This window comes from Stylophora pistillata, chromosome 11 (assembly GCF_964205215.1).
Source record: "Stylophora pistillata chromosome 11, jaStyPist1.2, whole genome shotgun sequence".
Lineage (NCBI taxonomy): Eukaryota > Metazoa > Cnidaria > Anthozoa > Scleractinia > Pocilloporidae > Stylophora > Stylophora pistillata.
In genome coordinates, this window is record NC_142529.1 from 14,446,062 (window position 1) to 14,469,731 (window position 23,670).

General features: G+C 38.2%; 5 protein-coding genes across 6 annotated transcripts in view; 1 reads left to right on the forward strand and 4 right to left on the reverse strand.

The window, feature by feature from the left end:
* LOC111319115 (inactive tyrosine-protein kinase 7) overlaps window positions 1–23,670 on the reverse strand; it is a 344,836-nt gene that overhangs the window by 19,222 nt on the left and 301,944 nt on the right. For both annotated transcript variants that reach the window (XM_088739650.1, XM_088739651.1), the window contains exon 3: window positions 184–354. In XM_088739650.1, coding sequence (XP_088595776.1) covers window positions 184–354 — 171 coding nt within the window. The remainder of the gene's footprint in view (window positions 1–183; window positions 355–23,670) is intronic.
* LOC148720183 (uncharacterized) lies at window positions 2,443–10,101 on the forward strand. The gene is made up of 2 exons (XM_088739721.1): window positions 2,443–2,881; window positions 9,367–10,101. Exons 1-2 carry the CDS (start codon window positions 2,639–2,641, stop codon window positions 9,886–9,888), a joined length of 765 nt encoding a protein of 254 aa, XP_088595847.1. The 5' UTR covers window positions 2,443–2,638; the 3' UTR covers window positions 9,889–10,101.
* Window positions 5,811–6,203, reverse strand: LOC148720184 (uncharacterized). The gene has a single exon (XM_088739713.1). The coding sequence runs from the start codon at window positions 6,201–6,203 to the stop codon at window positions 5,811–5,813; it is 393 nt and encodes a 130-aa protein (XP_088595839.1).
* LOC148720185 (uncharacterized) lies at window positions 6,459–8,608 on the reverse strand. Its single transcript, XM_088739043.1, has 2 exons — window positions 7,243–8,608; window positions 6,459–7,123 (listed from the first exon to the last, which is right to left on the reverse strand). Exons 1-2 carry the CDS (start codon window positions 8,606–8,608, stop codon window positions 6,459–6,461), a joined length of 2,031 nt encoding a protein of 676 aa, XP_088595169.1.
* Window positions 14,291–17,621, reverse strand: LOC148720186 (uncharacterized). Its single transcript, XM_088739676.1, has 2 exons — window positions 17,487–17,621; window positions 14,291–15,801 (listed from the first exon to the last, which is right to left on the reverse strand). The coding sequence occupies exon 2, from the start codon at window positions 15,718–15,720 to the stop codon at window positions 14,605–14,607; it is 1,116 nt and encodes a 371-aa protein (XP_088595802.1). The 5' UTR covers window positions 15,721–15,801; window positions 17,487–17,621; the 3' UTR covers window positions 14,291–14,604.

The following is a 23,670-nucleotide window of genomic DNA, read 5'->3' on the forward strand; positions in this document are numbered from 1 at the left end:
GAATATTAGGTAAGAAAGGAACTTTATCAACATATGGTGAAAAACATTGCAGCAATATACTGAACATCAATATCTAGAAAGTCATGTAAATTGGCTAAAAAGGGGATGGAGCACCTGAACCTGAAACATTAGTGCTCATAAAGATAACAGATGGCTGGTATAACACTGATTACTCACTCTTACCTGGACAAGGATTTGTGTTGCAAGGTTGGTTCATGCGCCTAAGTCCTTGGCAATCCTCTCCAGGCCACTCTCGCGGTGGATTGGTACAGCTGCGATATCGTCTCTGCGATCCACCACCACAAGTTACACTGCACCTCCCCCATGACCCCCATGAGGACCAACCACCATCAACTATCATCAAATTAATTAACATGATTAACAGTTTAACATGACTATACCACTTGTCCTTTTAACTTTGCAACCAAATCAATTGAACATAAGGAATAAATTGAAGGCTGTGGTCTTGCAGCACCTGGTGGCCCCTGGTGCCTTACTTTTGCTTTTGGGCGACCCAGGAATCTTAGGTTTTTCACACAAAGCATATGCTGGGCACCCTGGATTTCATGGTTTCAAAGCACTGGGCTCCATTCAATTTTCCTTAGAACACAGCCTTGACATTGGAAAAAATAAACAGTCAAAGAGTGCATGTGGCTTCTAGCAAAGCACAATTTTCATACCATAAAAGAACAAGAGGTTGCTATAGTAATACCATTGGAGCATGTTTGTCTCGCATGCTAACAGAAAACTTGCTTCATTCCACATGTTTAAGACACTTTCATTATATTCAAAAGCAGGAAAAATTGAAAAAAATGAAATCACATCAATTTATTGAGGAAATACCACGTTAATTGTTACTTCTGTTTGGGGTAATAAACTCTTTTCATTGTCACAAGATTTTTGGTAATTTTTAGTTTCTCGTTTCCCTTTTTTTGTAAAGCTTAAAACTTTCCGTTCTTTGGTTTTTGTGGATGGGAGATATAAAACACTGACTACTGACTCTCCCTTGGACAGTTATACGTGTTGCAACATGAGTAGCTCCTTGACAATCCTTTGCACCCCACTGTAGAGAGGGAATGGTTCCACTAGGCACTCGTCTTTGTAATCCACCCCCACAAGTTACATTGCAGCTCTCCCATGCTTCACGGGATGACCATGCAACCACATTAACTATCATTTAAGCATATTTCTATACTCTAACAGTTCCTGTATTTGAGTAACTAATGAAAGTCAATGAAGAAAAGGACATTTTTAAATAAAAAAATGATAAAATGAAAACATTGACCACTCTTGATAAACAAAATATCAAACCTTGAAAAAACTTACCACCTGATTTGTTCGCAAACATCCACGTCAACAGGAAAACGATAAAAGTCAATGGTAAAAAAAAAACATTTTTCAATAAAATCAATTCATCTTCATTAAGGATACTCTTAACCCTTCATTGACTCATAAGAGTACTTGCAATTGATTCCTCCTACCAATATCACACCTTTATTACTTCCATTTTGAAATCACTGGTGGTCCCTGTAATCTGATTGGCTCTAATTGGTGCGGTTTATTCCCAAATTGCACCATTTTTTGCTCTAAATCGCATCTTTTTTCCAGCCAATGAGCAATTTACACTTAAACCAAACAACCAATCAGATTTCAAGGCTTGTTTAAAGTGACCAATCAAATTGCAGGAAAATGAAAAACAAAGAGTATCATCTGGCAAATTTTGCAACTTTTTTTTCCAAAACTCTTATTTTTCCCCCAAAATGGATGATTTTAATTTCTTCCAGTTTTTGAATGATAACAATGAGATTCTTCAGGCTGACGACCAACATGCCAGGGACTTTCCCACTTTTTCTCTACATTTTGGTGAATATTTTGAAGATTTTGTACCTTCTCAAGCTCAAAATCCGCGCATTCCCGAGTCCACCGAATCAACAACAAACGAAGAAAATCAAAAGCCACCACAAGAGTTGGATGTTGCAAGATTTCCCATTATTTCAAGCGATGAAATACATGAGCTTAAGTCTGTCACATCCAATAAAAATGCGTCTCGCTCCACAAAACAATGGATGAATGTTTTCAGAAGCTGGTGTCAATGCCGCCATCTTGAATATGTCTCCATCGAAACAATGGCACCTGAAGAACTTGACAAAGTCCTGAGTAAGTTTTATGCCTAAGTAAGAAAAAAAGACGGAGATGATTACGAGCCAGAATCCCTTAAAATCACGCAGAGTGCCATAGAATGATATCTAAAGGAGAAGAACTATCCACTGAGCATCGTGCAATCGAGGGAGTTTCACTCCTCACGAGAAATCCTCAATGCGAAGCAATTTCCCTGCGTCAACAAGGAAAGGGAAAAAAACCCAACAAAGCTCAGCCAATCACATGTGAAGAAGAGTCAGCCCTGTGGGAAAAAGGTCAGTTGGGTGATTTTAATGGAAAGGTCTTGACCAATGTCAACTTTAAAACTTTGACGGAACAACTGGGATTTCGTGGTCGCCAAGAACACTACGATGCGTACGTGGAATACGTAATTATAAGACAGCGAGAAGATGGAACTGAAGTTGTTGAGTTCAGAGAAGGTCCCACTAAAACACGGAGTGGTGGTCTCACCATCAGGCGAAGAACAACACCACACGCAATGTTCAGCACCAATGGCGGAAAAAGCGATCCAGTGCGGCTATTCAAGCTTTGGTTGTCCAAGCGACCCGAAGGAATGAAGAACACAGGGCCACTCTATCTAAGCACCCGTCCTAAATCAGCAGATGTTTGGTATACCAAAGTTCGAATGGGACAAAACACCATCGGCAATTTAATGAAATCCATGGCCTCCTGTCTCAGGACGAATAAGAAGCTGACGAACGGCAGCATGAGGAAAACATTGGTATTGTTGAGAACGACTCAATAAATCCGCGGTTAAACTCAAAGTTTTACTTTATTCTGACTAAGGACAAAACCTCCTTGGCGAATACTCGATCTTTTCAAGGCAAAACTCGAACGAAGTAAAAATACTTGACATTTGATTCCTGTCACTCATTTTAAAAATACTATAAATGTAACGCAACGTCACGTTCTCCTGAACATTCCCCCTCCCCGCACTGAGGGGACCGCAGTGTGCAAAACACGATTAAACATAACAGTCTTGTTTTTGTCCTTAACTGAAGTTCGCTTAAAAGTCTAGCAAGTCACAAGAGTGGTACCAATTTATGAATTGGTCGCACCACAGTCTTTTCTCCACACTGAACCTTCACGACGCGGGAATGTCCATCTTTTCCCGGATATGTTTCCACAATACGGCCCAAAGGCCACTTCCCTCGTGGAAGATTTTGTTCCTGGACTAGCACAATGTCTCCTTTTTTGAGGTCATTGACGACTTCGGTCCACTTTGGACGAGTATTCAGCATAGGTAAGTACTCCCTCAACCACCTGGACCACACTCGAGAGATCAGTTCTTGGACCTTGCGCCACCTCTTCCGTGGGTTGAACCTCGTGGTGTCGACGCTCTCTGGTGCAAATTGCCCACCCATTTGCCCATGTAAAAAATGATTGGGTGTTAACGGCACATCATCCTTAATATTTGCTGACTGATAGGTGAGTGGTCTAGAGTTAAGCAAGCTCTCAGCACCTGTGACAACTGTGATCAATTCTTCGTCTGTGACATCACTACTAGCTAGCACCGCATATATTGCCTTCTTCGCTGCCTTTACCATCACCTCATGTACCCCACAAAAATGAGGTGCTCCTGGGGGGTTAAAAGTCCACTTCACACCCTTCTGTGCTGTCCTTCCCTGAATCTTATCCTTGTCCAGTTGACCCACAAGTTCCTTGAGTTCATTAACTGCTCCCACAAAGTTGGTGCCGTTATCGCTAATCATTTCCTTAGGTACGCCTCGTCTGCTAGTAAATCTGGTGAATGCATTTAGGAAACTGTCTGTATCAAGCCCCCACGCCACTTCGAGATGAATAGCTCGAGTCGACAAGCATGTAAAAACACACAACCACCTCTTTCGCCGTTGACGCCCACGTCCTTGTATAGTGGTGAACGGACCTGCGTAGTCCACTGCAGTCTGGTCAAATGCACGAAATGTGAAGCGCAGCCTTACTTGTGGTAATGGCCCCATTATCTGTGTGGCCGGCTTGTTCCTTCTCCTCTTGCACTCACTGCATTCATTCTCCCATGCCCTTATCTCCTCACGCGCTGCAACAATCCAGAATCTTCCGCTAATCTGCGATAGCACAAAGTTCGTCCCAGCATTGTGGTTAGACAACTCATGGTAATGCTTTACTATCAGTCTCGTCACCCACTGACCTCTTGGCAGTATAATGGGAAACCTTACATTGTACGGAAGATATTCGGCAAATTGAAGTCGACCACCACATCGCAGAACACCTTGATCGTCCAGCCAGGGACATAGCTTACTCAGTGAACTCTTCTTTGGAATCTCCTTTCCTGTCAATAATGCGACATACTCTTCATGAAATGCCTCCAGCTGTGCTCGACTAATAATTTCCTCCTCTGCATCTTCAATTTCTTCTGGCAACAGTTCTTGTCCTTTTATCCTTTCCCTTGGATTGCGCATATTGTAGATCGCTCGCCACACCCTAGCCTGTAGCCGCACTAAGCGTGTCCAACTTGAAAAACGTGTGGGTTCAAGCCTCCAGTTTGCACACTTTGATTTCGCCCCTCCATTTCCTTCTCGATTCACTGGGCTCTGCTTGCGACATGTTAGAACAGTTGTAACGCCTTCTTCCCCTTCCTTACGGTCTGGTGTCTTCAATTCCGGTAATGAAGCGGGGCAACTCCTTACATCCATCCTTGGCCAACCAGCCTTATCCTCTAACAGTAACCACTTTGGTCCATGCCACCAGAGTGAGTTTTCTAGCAGCTCGTCTGGTGTTGCTCCCCTTGAGCATAGATCAGCTGGATTTTCTCTTGTCGGCACATATTGCCACTGCGATGGCTCTGTCATCATTTGTATCTCCCCGATATGATTAGCCACAAAGGGACGAAAGCTCCGCCCATGTCCCCGAAACCACCACAATACATCCATGCTGTCAGAATAAAATGTCACGGATTGCATGGACAGCCCAAGTACCAACGTTAAATGCTGTGTCAATCGCAAACCCAATACAGCTCCTGCAAGTTCCAACCGAGGCACTGTCATAGGCTTTAATGGTGCCTCCTTACACTTTGAAGCGACTAATCGACTTGAAACGGTAGCATCATTGTATACGCACTGTAGATATACAACAGTTCCATAAGCTTGCAGTGAAGCATCCACAAACGTGATGACTCTCTTAGCGACTACCTCCTTTGCTTCATGCAAACATCTAGGCACCTGCACATCACCTAGCCTCCCAAGCTGACCATACCAACTTCCGATTCTACTTACGATTTCATCATGAATGACATCATCCCAGTCATAACCCCTTGCCCATAATTCCTGAAGTATGATTTTGGCCTTGACGACGAAAGGGCCCACAAACCCGAGTGGGTCGAATACAGTCGCGACCTTCCTCAGTATATTTCGCTTTGTCACTAGAAGCTCTGTAGAAATGTTTGAAGTCGAAATAGTAAACGTATCTTCTGTACTATTCCAGGAAATACCAAGTGTCTTGACAACAGGTTCCTGCCCCGCAGTAATCGGCAATTCAGTAGCTCTGTCGGCTTCGGGCGTGGCTGCAACGACTTCCAGAGAATTCGATATCCATTTCCTTGCTTTCATGCCTGCAATCCCCCACAGACTGTCCAGCTCTTTGTACAATTGAATGCCATCTTGCACCGTTTCCACACTATCAATCGAGTCATCCAACTAAGTGGATTTGAGTACAGTTTCAGCTGCCAATGGATACTCATCCTGGTGCCTTCTGGCGTTCTCTTGAGCGACAAACTGAGCCTCCATTGGTGCAGAGTTTTTACCAAACACTACTCGACTGAACTCATAGACATCAGGTTCACGACTAGAATCAAGGTCCCTCCACAATAGTCGAAAGTAAGGACGATCTCTCTCTTCAATCTCCACCTGCAAATACATTTCCTTAATGTCACATGCCAAAGCTATGGGGTTCCTCCTGAACCGAATAAGCACATCAAACAAATCCTTCTGCAATTTAGGTCCAGCACAAATGGCATCATTCAATGACACACCGTCCGTTTTTGCAGAACAACCGAACACAATGCGTATTTTAGTTGTAGCTTTGTCCATACGGATGACTGGAAAGTGAGGCAAATACCAAACTTCCGGTGGCAACGGCTCATCTGGTTCGACCCTTCGCAAGTAACCTTTCTCGATATAAGCCTGGATGATTTGCAAGTACTCTGTTCCTAGGGCACAGTTCTTCTTCAATTTGTGTTCTGTGCTGCACAACCGGGATAATGCTGTGTGATGATTATCAGGTAACAGAGGCTTATCCTCTTTCCACGGTATTCCCACCTTGTACCCATTTCCAGTGTAACTAATTCATTCCTTCATGGCTGTGTTCTCTTCTTCGGTGAAAATCACAGTGTCAAGTCTCTCAATACCACAGTTTTCTATCTCCCAGAACTTCTTTAAAGCACGATCAACATCACAGCAAACGTCGCTGACGCTGATATTGAGGTCTTTGGTAAACAAAGTACGGCTAATGTGTGCCCTTGCTCCTGTCCACTGCTTCCCTTCTGGTGAGCCAATGCATGTCCACCCCAAAGGCCCCAGGCGAGCAACTGGATCCCCTTCCCCACCACGTACATCTGCTCTGGAATAATGCAACTCTGCATTGTCCACTCCTATCAACAAATCCACAAGGCCTTCTTGAGCCGGCTCAGCAAAGTCACATTCCCTAAGGTGTGGCCATCTATCCTTACTTTGTTTCCAGTTCTCTACCCTGTAGTTTCCAGTTACCCTTTTAGGGCAAGTCTTTACTTTAATGTCTTTACTAAACTCCCCATCAAGGCTCTCAATCGTCACGTCCAATGGCATTGACTGGAATGTTTCCACCTCATTGTTCAAAACATTAACTGTAACTGTGTGGTATCTTTCCTTGAGGCCAAGAACTCCTGCGACCTCTTCATTAATAAAGGTCTCGTTTGAACCATCATCCAGAAGCGCATTCACCTTCACCTTGCGGTCATTTGCTTTTAACCACACTGGCACGGTACGAAGAGAAATTGTCTCAGTTGCTGTCTCCTGCCTGGAAGTCGATGTGTGTGTGTGTGAGCGGGTGCCCCCTCCCGTGGAGACACCACTCTCCCACCCTTTGGGTTACCCTGTACGAGGCCGTGCAATAAGTGATGATGATTTCTTTTACAACCATTAATGTTGCAAAGTCGAGCCTTAGTACAAGCTCTTCCTTCATGATCACTTGCCAGGCAACGAAAACAAAGTCGTTTATCCCTTGCGACATTCCAACGTTCGATCACTCCCATATTTTGAAAACGTCTACAGCTCCACACTCCATGGTTTCCTCCACAGTACACACATGGTGGTTTGCTTGTAGGCACTGCTGGTTCCTTACCGAAGCGATTACCTTCACTGAACAAATTCCTGATCCGACCACCTTTATCAGCCTGTTTGCCACTGTCCATAGCAGCCCCAACAATTTCAGTGTCGATTCCATGTGCCATCTCTAATGCCTCAACTCGGATCTTCACTTCCTCCTTCAACCAATCCCTCAAGCTTAACACAGACCTGTCTTTCTTGTGCTCCCTGAGCCAACGACTGTAGCTTACAACCTGACTGTCCGCAAATTTTCTCACCAACAAAGTATGTAGTGCACCATCTTCCAACTCTCCACCACGCCCTTCTGCTTGCAACTTCACAACAGCTATGCGAACAAGGTCAGCAAATCGTTCGAATGACTGGACATCATTGCTCTTCAAAGGAGACATCTTTTCGATCTGGTCCATATATGCCTGTAACCTTCTTCGCTCACCACCAAATTTAGACTGAAGAATTTCCTTAGCTTCCTTGTACTCTGGGTCTGAAACTCCTAAGCCCCTGATGACCTCGAGAGCAGTTCCTGTAAGGCTCTGTCTCAATCTAGCCATTTTAATATTTGTTGGCTCCACCCCTTGGTCGACAAGACTCAAAAACATCTCCCAGAAATCCTCGAATTTACTTTTCTCACCACTAAACACTGGTACTTTTAAAGGTTTAAGTCGCTGGTTACTGTTACCTGAGTTATCTGAACTTGACGACTGGCTGTGGGCGGGCGAATGCGTTGATTGAGCAGGTGACGTGGGCGAGGGCATTTGCAGCAATGTCTCTTTTGTTGCATTTGCATGTTTTTTCTCCAACATGTTCTTAATTACCTGTTCCGCTTTTTCAATGACACTGTGTACTTCCTTTTCCAGATCCTCTGCCTCTTCAGCGACCGCCTTCTTGTTCTCATTGTCTCCTAAGCGTAAATAAACTCCTTGCAGTTCCTCCATAACGGTGAGGCATGAATCCATTACCGCCCACAATGTCTCGATTCCATCTTCAATTGACCCGGAATCTTCGCCACTCGCGTTCAGTCTTTCTAAATTGTGGCGCGTTTTAGTAACTACAGTCTTCCTGCCTCTCTTCTCTCGTTTAAGTTCTAGAATTCTTTCCTCTTCGTTAGCTCCTTCAGACTCTCCTGTCGTCGACATAATGGAACGATATAAAGAAAAACCCTTGTCAAATGCTCTATAGTGTTCTAGACCTCGTTCATTCGATTGTTTATTCTCCGCGAGCAGCTCCAATGAATGATAGATCCACGCCGAAATAACGATGCACAACAAAAACTTTGAAGCGAAAACACATGAAACAAAACCTACCAGGGTTTTTAGGCGGTGTCTGAAAGCTTCTCGTTAAGACGTAACTCCACTATAATTCCTTTGTAAATTCCCAAAAGACGAAATTCAAGATGGCTAAGTGACTGAATAATCCAACACAGAATCTAATACAATTACCATGCGAAGCGATGACAGCGAATAACAAAATCCAAATACGGTGCGAACCACAAACCTTGAGCACGAAGTTATCCGCTTAAATCCAGATAAATCCTTCGGTCAATTCCAACGGCGCAAATTCCAAGATTGCAAAATCCCCTGCACACACGAGGCGAAAGGATGCGAAAAGCCCGGGTAAATCCAAACACGATGCGAATAACAAACCTTGACCTCGATATATTCCACTAGCTCATGCTGTCCTGGCAGGGTCGCCAAAAAATGTTGAGAACGACTCAATAAATCCGCGGTTAAACTCAAAGTTTTACTTTATTCTGACTAAGGACAAAACCTCCTTGGCGAATACTCGATCTTTTCAAGGCAAAACTCGAACGAAGTAGAAATACTTGACATTTGATCCCTGTCACTCATTTTAAAAATACTATAAATGCAACGCAACGTCACGTTCTCCTGAACAGGTATCAAAACTGAAGAAATCAGGTCAACCGCGCAATATCATCTGTGAAATAACAGGCCATGCACGTGAATCTTCGTTAGACGACTACGATGAAATAGACGAGAATCACAGGAAAGAACTGTCTCACATTATCAGTGGATATAAAGACGTGTCAAACGAAAATCAAGCAAACGAAGTCTCCCGCCAAAACACTGCAAATCAAGCCTCAAATCAAGAGATTGCAGTCCAACATAAACGAACACCTCTGGTTCCTATTTATCACGTCCAACAACAAGGCCAAATGTATCAGGCCATGGGTTCCAATCCTGGTTTTCAGTCTGCTGAATTTTTAGGATTTCAACCATGTTTTCCATTGCAGTCTCCGCAGTACCGCATGGAAGCCTTCAGTTGTGCTGCTCCCGTTCCATCGCAGAATTACACAGGCTGTACCTTCAATTTCTTCTCCAGAGACAGCCAGAATTCTCCACCCCAACCACAGAAGAAACGAAGGGTTTACATCATTGAGTCAGACGACGAGGATTGAACTTTAACGCTTCATTTTTTTTCTGAGTTAATCAGGACTTCTTGAATTTCTTGAATGAAACTTGTCTTTCTTTTGATACGCTTGACTGAGTTTTTGACACATGACGTCAAAGTCTTTCTGTTTTGTATACGAAATAAGATGTAATTGCGTTTCCGGTTCCGCTTTTTATTTAAAAACCAGCTCAGTACTGCATCAATAAAATATTTGAATTGACCAAGTTCTGTATTTGGGCGATTTCAAAATGGATGTAATAAAGTGGTAATTGAACCTCGTGTCGTCCAATTTTGGTCTGAAATCATACTTGTTATTTCAAATCGAACTCGCGCTGCGCGCTCGTTCGATTTTGAAATCACGCGTATGATTTCAGCCCAAATTGCACTCCACTCTGTTCAATTACCATTATTAACATGACTATACTACTTGTCCGTTTAACTTTGCAACCAAATCAATTGAACATAAGGAATAAGTTCAAGGTTGTGGTCTAGCAGCACCTGGTGGCCCCTGGCGCCGTACTTTTGTTTTTGGGCGACCCAGGAAGGCTTAGGTTTTTCACACAAAGCATATGCTGGGCACCCTGGATTTCATGGTTTCAAAGCACTGGGCTCCATTCAATTTTCCTTAGAACATAGCCTTGACATTGGAAAAAATAAACAGTCAAAGAGTGCATGTGGCTTCTGGCAAAGCACAATTTTCATACCATAAAAGAACAAGAGGTTGCTATAGTAATACCATTGGAGCATGTTTGTCTCACATGCTAACAGAAAACTTGCTTCATTCCACATGTTTAAGACACTTTCATTATAACAACAAACATATGAAACATATGTGTGAACTGCGGTTATGAGACGTATATGAGCACGATCCTTCGCAGTAAAGCACTATTTGAGCAATAGTGAAAATCAGACCTGAAAAAAATTTCAGGCCTGTACGGGATTCGAACCACTGACCTCTGCGATACTAGTGCAGCGCTCTACCAATTGAGCTAACAAGCCAACTGGGAGCAGGCCATCAAATTAATTCGATATAAACCCGTAGATGATAAATCAAACAACAACAAACATATGAAACATATGTGTGAACTGCGGTTATGAGACGTATATGAGCACGATCCTTCGCAGTATTTTTTCACTATTGCTCAAATAGTGCTTTACTGCGAAGGATCGTGCTCATATACGTCTCATAACCGCAGTTCACACATATGTTTCATATGTTTGTTGTTGTTTGATTTATCATCTACGGGTTTATATCGAATTAATTTGATGGCCTGCTCCCAGTTGGCTTGTTAGCTCAATTGGTAGAGCGCTGCACTAGTATCGCAGAGGTCAGTGGTTCGAATCCCGTACAGGCCTGAAATTTTTTTCAGGTCTGATTTTCACTATTGCTCAAATAGTGCTTTACTGCGAAGGATCGTGCTCATATACACTTTCATTATATTCAAAAGCAGGAAAAATTGAAAAAAATGAAATCACATCAATTTATTGAGGAAATACCCCGTTAATTGTTACTTCTGTTTGGGGTAATAAACTCTTTTCATTGTCACAAGATTTTTGGTAATTTTTAGTTTCTCGTTTCCCTTTTTTTTTTAAAGCTTAAAACTTTCCGTTCTTTGGTTTTTGTGGATGGGAGATATAAAACACTGACTACTGACTCTCCCTTGGACAGTTATACGTGTTGCAACATGAGTAGCTCCTTGACAATCCTTTGCACCCCACTGTAGAGAGGGAATGGTTCCACTAGGCACTCGTCTTTGTAATCCACCCCCACAAGCTACATTGCAGCTCTCCGATGCTTCACGGGATGACCATGCAGCCACATTAACTATCATTTAAGCATATTTCTATACTCTAAAAGTTCCTGTATTTGAGTAACTAATGAAAGTCAATGAAGAAAAGGACATTTTTAAATAAAAGAAATGATAAAATGAAAAACATTGACCACTCTTGATAAACAAAATATCAAACCTTGAAAAAACTTACCACCTGATTTGTTCGCAAACATCCACGTCAAAAGGAAAACGATAAAAGTCAATGATAAAAAAAAAACATTTTTCAATAAAATCAATTCATCTTCATTGAGGATACTCTTAACCCTTCATTGACTCATAAGAGTACTTGCATTTGATTCCTCCTACCAATATCACACCTTAATCAAGTACTAAGGTCATAACAATGAAGGAGAACATCTACAACAAAAGAAATTCTTGACTGCATGTTTAACAAATTCTATTTGTTAACCCTTAGGAAATGTAGCCCGAGCAGTATGGAGACTACACATACTGATGTTAGGATGCTAATTTAGGTTAAAGAATTAAGACAGTGGCACAGTAATTATATACAGTAATAATGACCAAGTAACTAAATAAGAAGGGAGTCTTTTCAAGTCAATGACTAAAGAAAGCATTTTTTATAAAAACATAGACATTAAAAAATGAAAAACACTGAACATTCTCAATAAATAAAATATCAAAGCTTCAAAAAGCTTACCATCTGATTTGTTCACACATCCACATGAAAAGGAAAAACAAGAAATTCGATCAAATAAAAGGAACATTTTTGAACAAATTCAACTCATTTTCATTAAGATGCTCTTAACCTTCATTGACCTCTAAGAGTACTTGTATTTGATTTCTTCAGACAATATCACGCTTTAATCAAGTACTAAGGTCATAAGAATTAAAGGGAGACCATCTACAACAAAAGAAGTTCTTGACTGCATGTTTAACAAATTGTACTTGTTAACACATAGGAAATATATCCGGAACAATATGGAGACTACACAAGTCAAACTGATGTTAGGATGCTAATTTAGGTTAGAGCATTAAGACAGTGGCACAGTAATTAAATACGGTAATAATGACCAACTAACTACATGAGAAGATAGTCTTTTTAAGTCATTGACTAAACAAATCACTATTAATACAAACATACAAATAAAATGAAAAAACATTGAAAACCCTCTTTCAACAAAAAATTAAAGCATCAAAAGGCTTACCACCTAGATAGATAGATAGATAATAATCTTTAGACAGGGTGCGTTCTCACAGAAGTGGTTTTCAGAACGGCCCTGTAACTACCCACCCAGCCCACCCCAGGGGGGACATCCATCACACAGTAATCTCGTGCGTGGGAAATTAACGTCTCCTACCCCAACCCTGCAGGAGACGGGACCTCCATTTATTCGTCCCTATCCGAGAAGACCAGAATATCTAACCATTTCTTGATGTTAAAGAAAAGAAGCATATTCTTCTCAGTTAATTTTAAGACCCTCAGTGTTGGTCCGGCCGGTATTGAACTCTCGACCTCCCGCACAGCAGTCCGGCGCTCTCCCAATTGAGCTAACCAGGCGGCGGTTAACGTGAACCTGTGATTGAACCTGATTCGTGAACCTGATTGGTTCACGAACATCCACATGAAAAAGAAAAAGATGAAAGTCAACGTAATAAAAAAAAAAGATTTTTAATAAAGACCAACCGACTAAATGACAAGGAATTCTTTTTAAATATTATTAAAAGGGCATAATTATTGAGCTCCATCAATAAACAATGAATAAAAGGTTGAAGACACTTACAAACTGATTTATACCAAACATCCACGAGAAAATGAATAATTATATAAGAAAAGCTATAAATAATGTAAAAATATCTTTTTGAAATATAGAAAAACATCAACTGCTTACACGAGAAGGAATTCTTTTAAAATCAATTATTAAAGGAGCAGTATTGTTGAGCACCATTGATAAACAATGAATAAAGGGTTAAAGACTCTAACGACCTGGATAATTCCAAAACATCCACATGAAAAGGAATAATTATTTAACACAAGATATAAATAATATACAAATACCTTTTTTAAATATATAAAAGGATCAACTGCTTACACGAGAAGGAATTCTTTTAAAATCAATTATTAGAGGAGCATTATTATTGAGCACCATTGATAAACAATGAATAAAAAGTTGAAGACACTTACAAGCTGATTTATTCCAAAACATCCACATGGAAAGGAATAAATATATAACACAAGATATAAATAATATAAAAATATCTTTTTGAAATATAGAAAAAGATCAACTGCTTACACGAGAAGGAATTCTTTTAAAATCAATTATTAAAGGCGCATTATTATTGAGCACCATTGATAAACAATGAATAAAAGGTTCAAGACACTTATGATCTGATTTATTCCAAAACATTTACATGAAAAGGAATAATTATATAACAGAAGATATAAATAATATAAAGATATCGTTTTGAAAAATAGAAAAAGATCAACTGCTTATCCGAGAAGGAATTCTTTCAAAATACCTAAATTAAACGAGGCTTGCCTGTAAGGTGAAGTTTGATTGGGATTCTGTGAGTCATTGGTCGGGAGCGAAGGAGTCATGTGAGAAGGCGCACGAGCCTGGGAAGATCAGTCTTTAACAGATGTGAGCACTTACACCCAGTCATGGGCGGGTTAATAACACATGGGTGGGCACATGACTCCTTCGCTCCCGACCAATGACTCACAGAATCCCAATCAAACTTCACCTTACAGGTAAGCCTCGTTTAATTTAGGTATTCTGTTTCGTCATTGGTCATTGGTCGCTACGGAGTCACGTGAGATTTTAAAGCAGTGTGAGTGCGAACTCAAACATAACAATGATTTATAGCAATATGAACCTGCTTTAATAACATTCTCTCTTAGCCATCAAAACATACAAATATAGGACACAATCTTAGGTGTCCCTACATACAGCTTTAAGGAGCTCAGTTCCGAAATTCTCTTGAGGTTCCACTGGTTTGTTGTAAAACTTAGTAAATGTGGACTCCTGGGACCACCCCGCACTTTTCATAATTGTGGCGATAGATATGCTGTTTGCTTTTGCTGCAGATGTAGATGCTAATCGAGTGCTGTGTGCACTGTACTTCGAAGTGTCAATTCCAGCATCAACCAGTGTAGCCTTAATCCATCTGCTTATTGTATCAGGGGAAACAGCTTTATGAGGCTTAGAGTAACTAATAAGAAGCTGCTTTACATTACCTCGAAGAGTATCTGTGTGCTTCAGATATTGCTGAAGATGCTTTACAATACAAAGACTTACATCTGGTACATAGGCCTGAAACTCAATACAAGCTAGATGTTTACCTGGTCTGGATGTTTTTAACAATGAGTTAATGGAAAACACAGCCTTTTCAGAACTTATTTGCATATAATCAATTGATAATGTGTGCAGAGTCTGGCGACGCTGTCCCGAAAGCAACGCCATCAACATAACCACTTTCAAAGTCAAGTTCTTAAAACTAAGTTTCACAGGTGGCCCAAGTTTAGCTAGATAGTCTAATACCACCGTGACATCCCAAGTTTCTTGGTACCTTGGGAGAGAGGGTCTGCACTCAAAAATTCCTTTGAGGAAACGACAGACTAGGGGATGCTGTCCAAAAGTGTAATGCTCTGATGTAAAACAAACAGTAGACAAAGCACACCGTGCAGTGTTGAGGGCACTGTATCCAATCCCTGTGTGGTAAAGTTCTGCTAAGAAATTAATCCCATGTTCTATAGTTGCTGAAAAGGGATTAATCTTCCTTTGACAACAGTATTGTTCCCATTTAGTGATGAATGGTTTATATTGTTGTTTGGTGCCCTTTCTCCAAGACTGTAGGATGAGTGAGGTAGCTGATTCCGAAAGCCCTCTGCCTTCAAGTGATTTCCTGACAAGTGGCATATCAGAAGTGTGAGCTTCTGATATAGTGGATGCACCAAGTCTGGCTGTTGAGGTAGAAATAAGGTGTGTTTCTTCTTGGGAAGCACAAGGGGTTCCTGAACCAACAGTCTCATAACCAATGGCCACCATGGCTGAGTTGGCCAGCACGGCACAACTAACAGTCCTGTGGTCTCCTCTGCTTGAATTTTCTGTAACACTTTTGGGATGATACTAAAAGGAGGAAAGGCATAAAAAACATAAGGTTTCCAAGAAATTGAAAAGGCATTAATACCCATTGCTTCAGGGTCTGGTTGGTAGGCAACAAATGGTCTTAGCTGGTAATTAAGCCTAGATGCAAATAGGTCAATCTGAGGCTCAACATGAAGTTTCTTAATGGCTGCGTGAAAAATTTTTCTGTCTAGAGTCCATTCAGTTTCTTTCCTAGATTTCCTGGACTCTGCATCAGCTAGTGTATTCTCTTTCCCTGGGATATGACTTGTGGTTAACCACATGTTATTGTCAAGGCACCACTCCCAGAGCGTACGGGTTAGATCATTTCGCTTTCTGGAATGGCTTGTGCCCATTTTACCTAAATCTGACACAGCAGTCATATTATCAATTCGCACAAGTACATGCTTTCCTGATAACTCTTTATGAAATGCCTTTAGAGAAAATAGCACTGCAAGCATTTCAAGATAATTTATGTGATTAGAAGCCTCTTCTGGAGTCCAAGGTCCCCCAATCTTTGCATTATTGAGTACTCCTCCCCAGCCCTCTTTACTTGCATCTGTGTATAAAGTGGCCTCTGGCTGAGGAGGGCTTATAGGGTTGTATAATGACCTTGCTGAGTTTATCCACCACTGCAAATCACTGCGAGACAACTCAGACAGTTGCATAAATGCATCAAAGTTGCCCTTGTTTAGACCCAAGGCCTCAGTTTTGTCCATGTCCAGTGACCTAAAATGTAAAGGCCCTAGCCTTGCTGCTGGAAAATTTGATATGAGGAACCCAAGGGTTGATGCCACCTCTCTTACTGTAGGGTGCAGACACTCCAACAGTCCTTGACAGGTATGAATTATCTTTTCGGTCTTCTCAGAGGTTGGATAAACTTTCATTGTGATTGAGTCAATGATAAACCCCATGAAGGTGATTCGATGTTGTGGAACAAAGGACGATTTTTCAGGGTGTACAGTAAACCCAAGAGAATCAAATAATCTGACAGTATCCCAAACATTTCTTTCGCAGTCATCATAGTCATCACCCTGGAGATACGAGTCATCGATATAACTTGCTGAAAGGTGTCCCAGCTGTCTCAAATGTGAATATACTGGTTTTAATAATTTAGTAAACTTCCTGGGGCAAAATGCCAATCCATTTGGAAAACAAACATATTTATACAGTTTTCAACGCCACTGAAACTTCAGGTATTTTTGGTCTGCAGTGGCAATAGGCACAGAATAATATGCATCCTTTAAATCTATGGATGCCATAAAGCACCCAGGTTTTACCATTTGTAAAACAGTATTAAGTGAGTCCATTTTAAAATGGTGGTATTGTACATGAATGTTTAAACGCTTGAGATTTAAAATTACTCTGAAAGAACCATCCTTTTTGGCCCTAGCGAAAATAGGAGAGATATATTCCCCTTTTTCATGGCTACTTGGGGTAATAACACCCTTAGCAAGGAGTTCAGCTATTTCAGTATCAATGACATGTTGTTTGTCTAAATCAAGGATTTTCTTCTCTTTGGGGACTACTCTTTGATATGGAGTTCTGGTAAACTCGATTGGCTGGCCTAGTATCATTTGCAATATCTCAGGGTCTGAGGTTAAGGCCTGCCACTGATAAAAATATTCTCCCAGCCCCCCTGCTTTAAAGCAGTGCGCCTTGTGCTCAAGGAACTGTAACATATTTACCTTGTTTGTTGGGATATCAGAGCATTTCACTGGCTGGATTTCTTCTCGGTTGCCTGTGGTTTGTAGGAATTGTGGTTGTGTGGCCGGTAAGACCGGCCCCTCTTCCCTAAAAAAGGCTTTCCATTTGAGTGAGAAGATTTGCCCTTCCAGCCATCGCTATGGTTGCGATAATATGGCTTTGCAGTAGTCGCATGACCAATTTTGTTAGTTGCTTTGATATTGTTAAGCTGAGATTGCAGCTCATCTCCAAACAATAAACTCGTGATGGGTACTTGAGAGCCACACAACGAGGAATATTCGTTATTTAAGTTTGGTTCGATGGCGTCGCGTCGACGGTATGATAGGTCAATGTTTACATGGCCTAACAATGCCAGAGCGTCAGCATTATGCGTGATTAATTTCCCCAATTTCTCAGTGAGAGCCGACGCTGAAGTCTTCTCAGGATCTGCACGGATAGCCAACAGTGTGTCAGTCGATTTAGCGATTGCACTACCGACTTTGACAAGTACTTTCGGCATGTTGGCAAGGCGTAAATCTGCGCTCCTGGTCACGTGCTTCAGCTTATTCCAGATCTCGGGGTTGACCTTTGGCACAGTTAATTTCTCGCAATTATCGGGTCGATTGTATTTCGCCAATTTTTCTTTCAATTTGGCTTCCTCTAACTTAGAACCCCATCGCTTATTGACAATATCCGCCAATTTCTGAGCGACTTTTGGGTCAGTTTGCTCATCCGACTCAAAGTCTTGAGCAATTTCATTGAGCAATGCGTCAGAGCTGCCCAGTTTTGGCGGGTCGCCATTGGGCGGGAAATTAAGTTCCTCAGAATCTGACTTCTCAGGGTCTGAATCTCCACTATCACTCATGGTATTAGTTGTAGGAGATGTTCTCCTCTTTTTTGATGGTGTAGCATGGTCTTCTGGTGCGCCAGCTAACCGTTTCATTGTGTTTTCCATGGACGACATGGTAGAACTCATTTGGGTCATGGCCGACAATACATCAGCAAGCACTTTGTCTGTACCCCGATGCGAAGAATTCGCTGTCTCGTTTTCTTCAGAAAGTAAATTTTCTTCTTCTACCGGTGAAAGGGGGTCCCTTCCACTCATATTTTCGGCAGTCATCTAGTTTTCTCAGTGTCGTGCAAACACCGTCCGACCTTCCCAAAAGGATCGTACACAACTGATCTTCCCAGGCTCGTGCGCCTTCTCACGTGACTCCGTAGCGACCAATGACCAATGACGAAACAGAATCAATTATTAAAGGAGCATTATTATTGAGCACCATTAATAAACAATCAATAAAAAGTTAAAGACACTTACGAGCTGATTTATTCCAAAACATCCACATGGAAAGGAATAAATATATAACACAAGATATAAATAATATAAAAATATCTTTTTGAAATATAGAAAAAGATCAACTGCTTACACGAGAAGGAATTCTTTTCAATCAATTATTAAAGGAGCATTATTTTTGAGCACCATTGATAAAGAAAGACTAAAAGGTTGAAGACACTTACGAGCTGATTTATTCCAAAACATCCACATGGAAAGGAATAAATATATAACACAAGATATAAATAATATAAAAATATCTTTTTGAAATATAGAAAAAGATCAACTGCTTACACGAGAAGGAATTCTTTTCAATCAATTATTAAAGGAGCATTATTTTTGAGCACCATTGATAAAGAATGACTAAAAGGTTGAAGACACTTACGATCTAATTTATTCCAAAACATCCACATGAAAAGGAATAATTATATAACACAAGATATAAAGGATATCAAAATATTTTTGAAATATAGAAAAAGATTAGAGAAGGAATTCTTTTAAATCAAATATTAAAGGAGCATTATTAATGAGCACCATTGATAAACAATGAATAAAAGGTTAAAGACACTTACAAACTGATTTATACCAAACATCCACAAGAAAAGGAATAATTATTTAACACAAGATATAAATAACATAAAAAAATCTTTTTGAAATATAGAAAGAGATCAACTCCTTACACGAGAAGGAATTCTTTTAAAATCAATTATTAAAGGAGCATTATTATTGAGCACCATTGATAAAAAATGAATAAAAGGTTGAAGACACTTACGATCTGATATATTCCAAAACATCCACATGAAAAGGAATAATTATATAACACAAGATATAAATAACATAAAAATATCTTTTTGAAATATAGAAAGAGATCAACTCCTTACACGAGAAGGAATTCTTTTAAAATCAATTATTAAAGGAGCATTATTATTGAGCACCATTGATAAACAATGAATAAAAGGTTGAAGACACTTACGATCTGATATATTTCAAAACATCCACATGAAAAGGAATAATTATATAACACAAGATATAAATAACATAAAAATATCTTTTTGAAATATAGAAAGAGATCAACTCCTTACACGAGAAGGAATTCTTTTAAAATCAATTATTAAAGGAGCATTATTATTGAGCACCATTGATAAAAAATGAATAAAAGGTTGAAGACACTTACGATCTGATATATTCCAAAACATCCACATGAAAAGGAATAATTATATAACACAAGATATAAATAACATAAAAATATCTTTTTGAAATATAGAAAGAGATCAACTCCTTACACGAGAATGAATTCTTTTAAAATCAATTATTAAAGGAGCATTATTATCGAGCACCATTGATAAACAGTGAACAAAAGGTTAAAGACGACACTTACAATCTGATTTATTCCAAAACATCCACATGAAAAGAAATAATTATATAACACAAGATATAAATAATATAAAAACATCTTTGAAATATAAAAAAAATTAGACAAGGAGTTCTTTTTAAATATTATTAAAAGGGCATAATTATTGAGCTCCATTAATAAACAATGAATAAAAGGTTAAAGACACTTACAAACTGATTTATACCAAACATCCACGAGAAAATGAATAATTATATAAGAGAAGATATAAATAATATAAAACTATCTTTTTAAAATATAGAAAAACATCAACTTAGACTACACATGAAAGAGAAAAAGATGAAAGTCAACGTAATAAAAAAAAAGACTTTTAATAAAGACCAACGGACTAAATAAGAAGGAATTCTATTTAAAATCAATTATTAAAGGAGCATTATTATAAATTGAACACTATTGATAAACAATGAATAAAAGGTTGAAGACACTTACCATCTGATTTATTCCAAAACATCCACATGAAAAGGAATAATAAATTATATAACACAAGATACAAATAATATAAAAATATCTTTTTGAAATATAGAAAAACATCAACTGCTTACACGAGAGGGAATTCTTTTAAAATCAATTATTAAAGGAGCAGTATTATTGAGCACCATTGATAAACAATGAATAAAGGGTTAAAGACTCTAACGACCTGATTAATTCCAAAACATCCACATGAAAAGGAATAATTATTTAACACAAGATATATGTAATATACAAATACCTTTTTTAAATATATAAAAAGGATCAACTGCTTACATAAGAAGGAATTCTTTTAAAATCAATTATTAGAGAAGCATTATTATTGAGCACCATTGATAAACAATGAATAAAAAGTTGAAGACACTTACAAGCTGATTTATTCCAAAACATCCACATGGAAAGGAATAAATATATAACACAAGATATAAATAATATAAAAATATCTTTTTGAAATATAGAAAAAGATCAACTGCTTACACGAGAAGGAATTCTTTTAAAATCAATTATTAAAGGCGCATTATTATTGAGCACCATTGATAAACAATGAATAAAAGGTTCAAGACACTTATGATCTGATTTATTCCAAAACATTTACATGAAAAGGAATAGTTATATAACAGAAGATATAAATAATATAAAAATATCGTTTTGAAAAATAGGAAAAGATCAACTGCTTATCCGAGAAGGAATTCTTTCAAAATCAATTATTGAAGGAGCATTATTATTGAGCACCATTAATAAACAATCAATAAAAAGTTGAAGACACTTACAAGCTGATTTATTCCAAAACATCCACATGGAAAGGAATAAATATATAACACAAGATATAAATAATATAAAAATATCTTTTTGAAATATAGAAAAAGATCAACTGCTTACGCGAGAAGGAATTCTTTTAAAATCAATTATTAAAGGAGCATTATTATTGATCACCATTGATAAACAATGAATAAAGAGTTAAATACACTTACGACCTGATGTATTCCAAAACATCCAAATGAAAAGGAATAATTATTTAACAGAAGACATAAACAATTTACAAATACCCTTTTGAAATATAGAAAAGGATCAACTGCTTACACCAGAAGAAATTCTTTGAAAATCAATTATTAAAGAAGCATTATTATTGAGCACCATTGATGAACAATGAATAAAAGATTGAAGACACTTACCATCTGATTTATTTCAAAACATCCACATGAAAAGGAATAATTATATAACACAAGATATAAATAATATACAAATACCTTTTTGAAATATAAAAAAGGATCAATTGCTTACACGAGAAGGAATTCTTTTAAAATCAATTATTAATGGAGCATTATTATTGAGCACCATTGATAAACAATGAATAAAAGGTTGAAGACACTTACAAGCTGATTTATTCCAAAACATCCACATGAAAAGGAATAATTATATAACACAAGATATAAATAATATAAAATACCTTTTTGAAATATAGGAAAAGATCAACTGCTTACACCAGAAGGAATCTATTTAAAATCAATTATTAAAGGAGCAATAGTATTGAGCACAATTCATAAACAATGAATAAAAGGTTGAAGACACTTACGATCTGATTTATTCCAAAACATCCCCATGAAAAGGAATAATTATATAACACAAGATATAAGTAATATTAAAATATTTTTGAAATATAGAAAAAGATCAACTGCTTACACGAAAAGGAATTCTTCTAAAATCAGTTATTAAAGGAGCATTATTACTGAGCACCATTGATAAAGAATGACTAAAAGGTTGAAGACACTTACAAGCTGATTTATTCCAAAACATCCACATGAAAAGGAATAATTATATAACACAAGATATAAATAATATAAAAATATGTTTTTGAATTATAGAAAAAAATCAACTGCTTACACCAGAAGAAATTCTTTGAAAATCAATTATTAAAGGAGCATTATTATTGAGCACCATTGATAAACAATGAATAAAAGGTTAAAGACAGTTACGAACTGATTTATACCAAACATCCACAAGAAAAGGAATAATTATATAACACAAGATATAAATATGAGAATAACTCTTTGAAATATAGAAAAAGATCAACTGCTTACGCGAGAAGGAATTCTTTTAAAATCAATTATTAATGGAGCATTATTATTGAGCACCATTGATAAACAATGAATAAAAGGTTGAAGACACTTACAAGCTGATTTATTCCAAAACATCCACATGAAAAGGAATAATTATTTAACAGAAGACATAAATAATTTACAAATACCTTTTTGAAATATAGAAAAGGATCAACTGCTTACACCAGAAGGAATCTATTTAAAATCAATTATTAAAGGAGCAATAGTATTGAGCACAATTCATAAACAATGAATAAAAGGTTGAAGACACTTACGATCTGATTTATTCCAAAACATCCCCATGAAAAGGAATAATTATATAACACAAGATATAAGTAATATTAAAATATTTTTGAAATATAGAAAAAGATCAACTGCTTACACGAAAAGGAATTCTTCTAAAATCAGTTATTAAAGGAGCATTATTACTGAGCACCATTGATAAAGAATGACTAAAAGGTTGAAGACACTTACGATCTGATTTATTCCAAAACATCCACATGAAAAGGAATAATTATATAACACAAGATATAAATAATATAAAGATATGTTTTTGAATTATAGAAAAAAATCAACTGCTTACACTAGGAGGAATTCTTTTAAAATCAAATATTAAAGGAGTAATATTATTGAGCACCATTGATAAACAATGAATAAAAGGTTAAAGACAGTTACGAACTGATTTATACCAAACATCCACAAGAAAAGGAATAATTATATAACACAAGATATAAATATGAGAATAACTCTTTGAAATATAGAAAAAGATCAACTGCTTACGCGAGAAGGAATTCTTTTAAAATCAATTATTAAAGGAGCATTATTATTGAGCACCATTGATAAACAATGAATAAAGAGTTAAATACACTTACGACCTG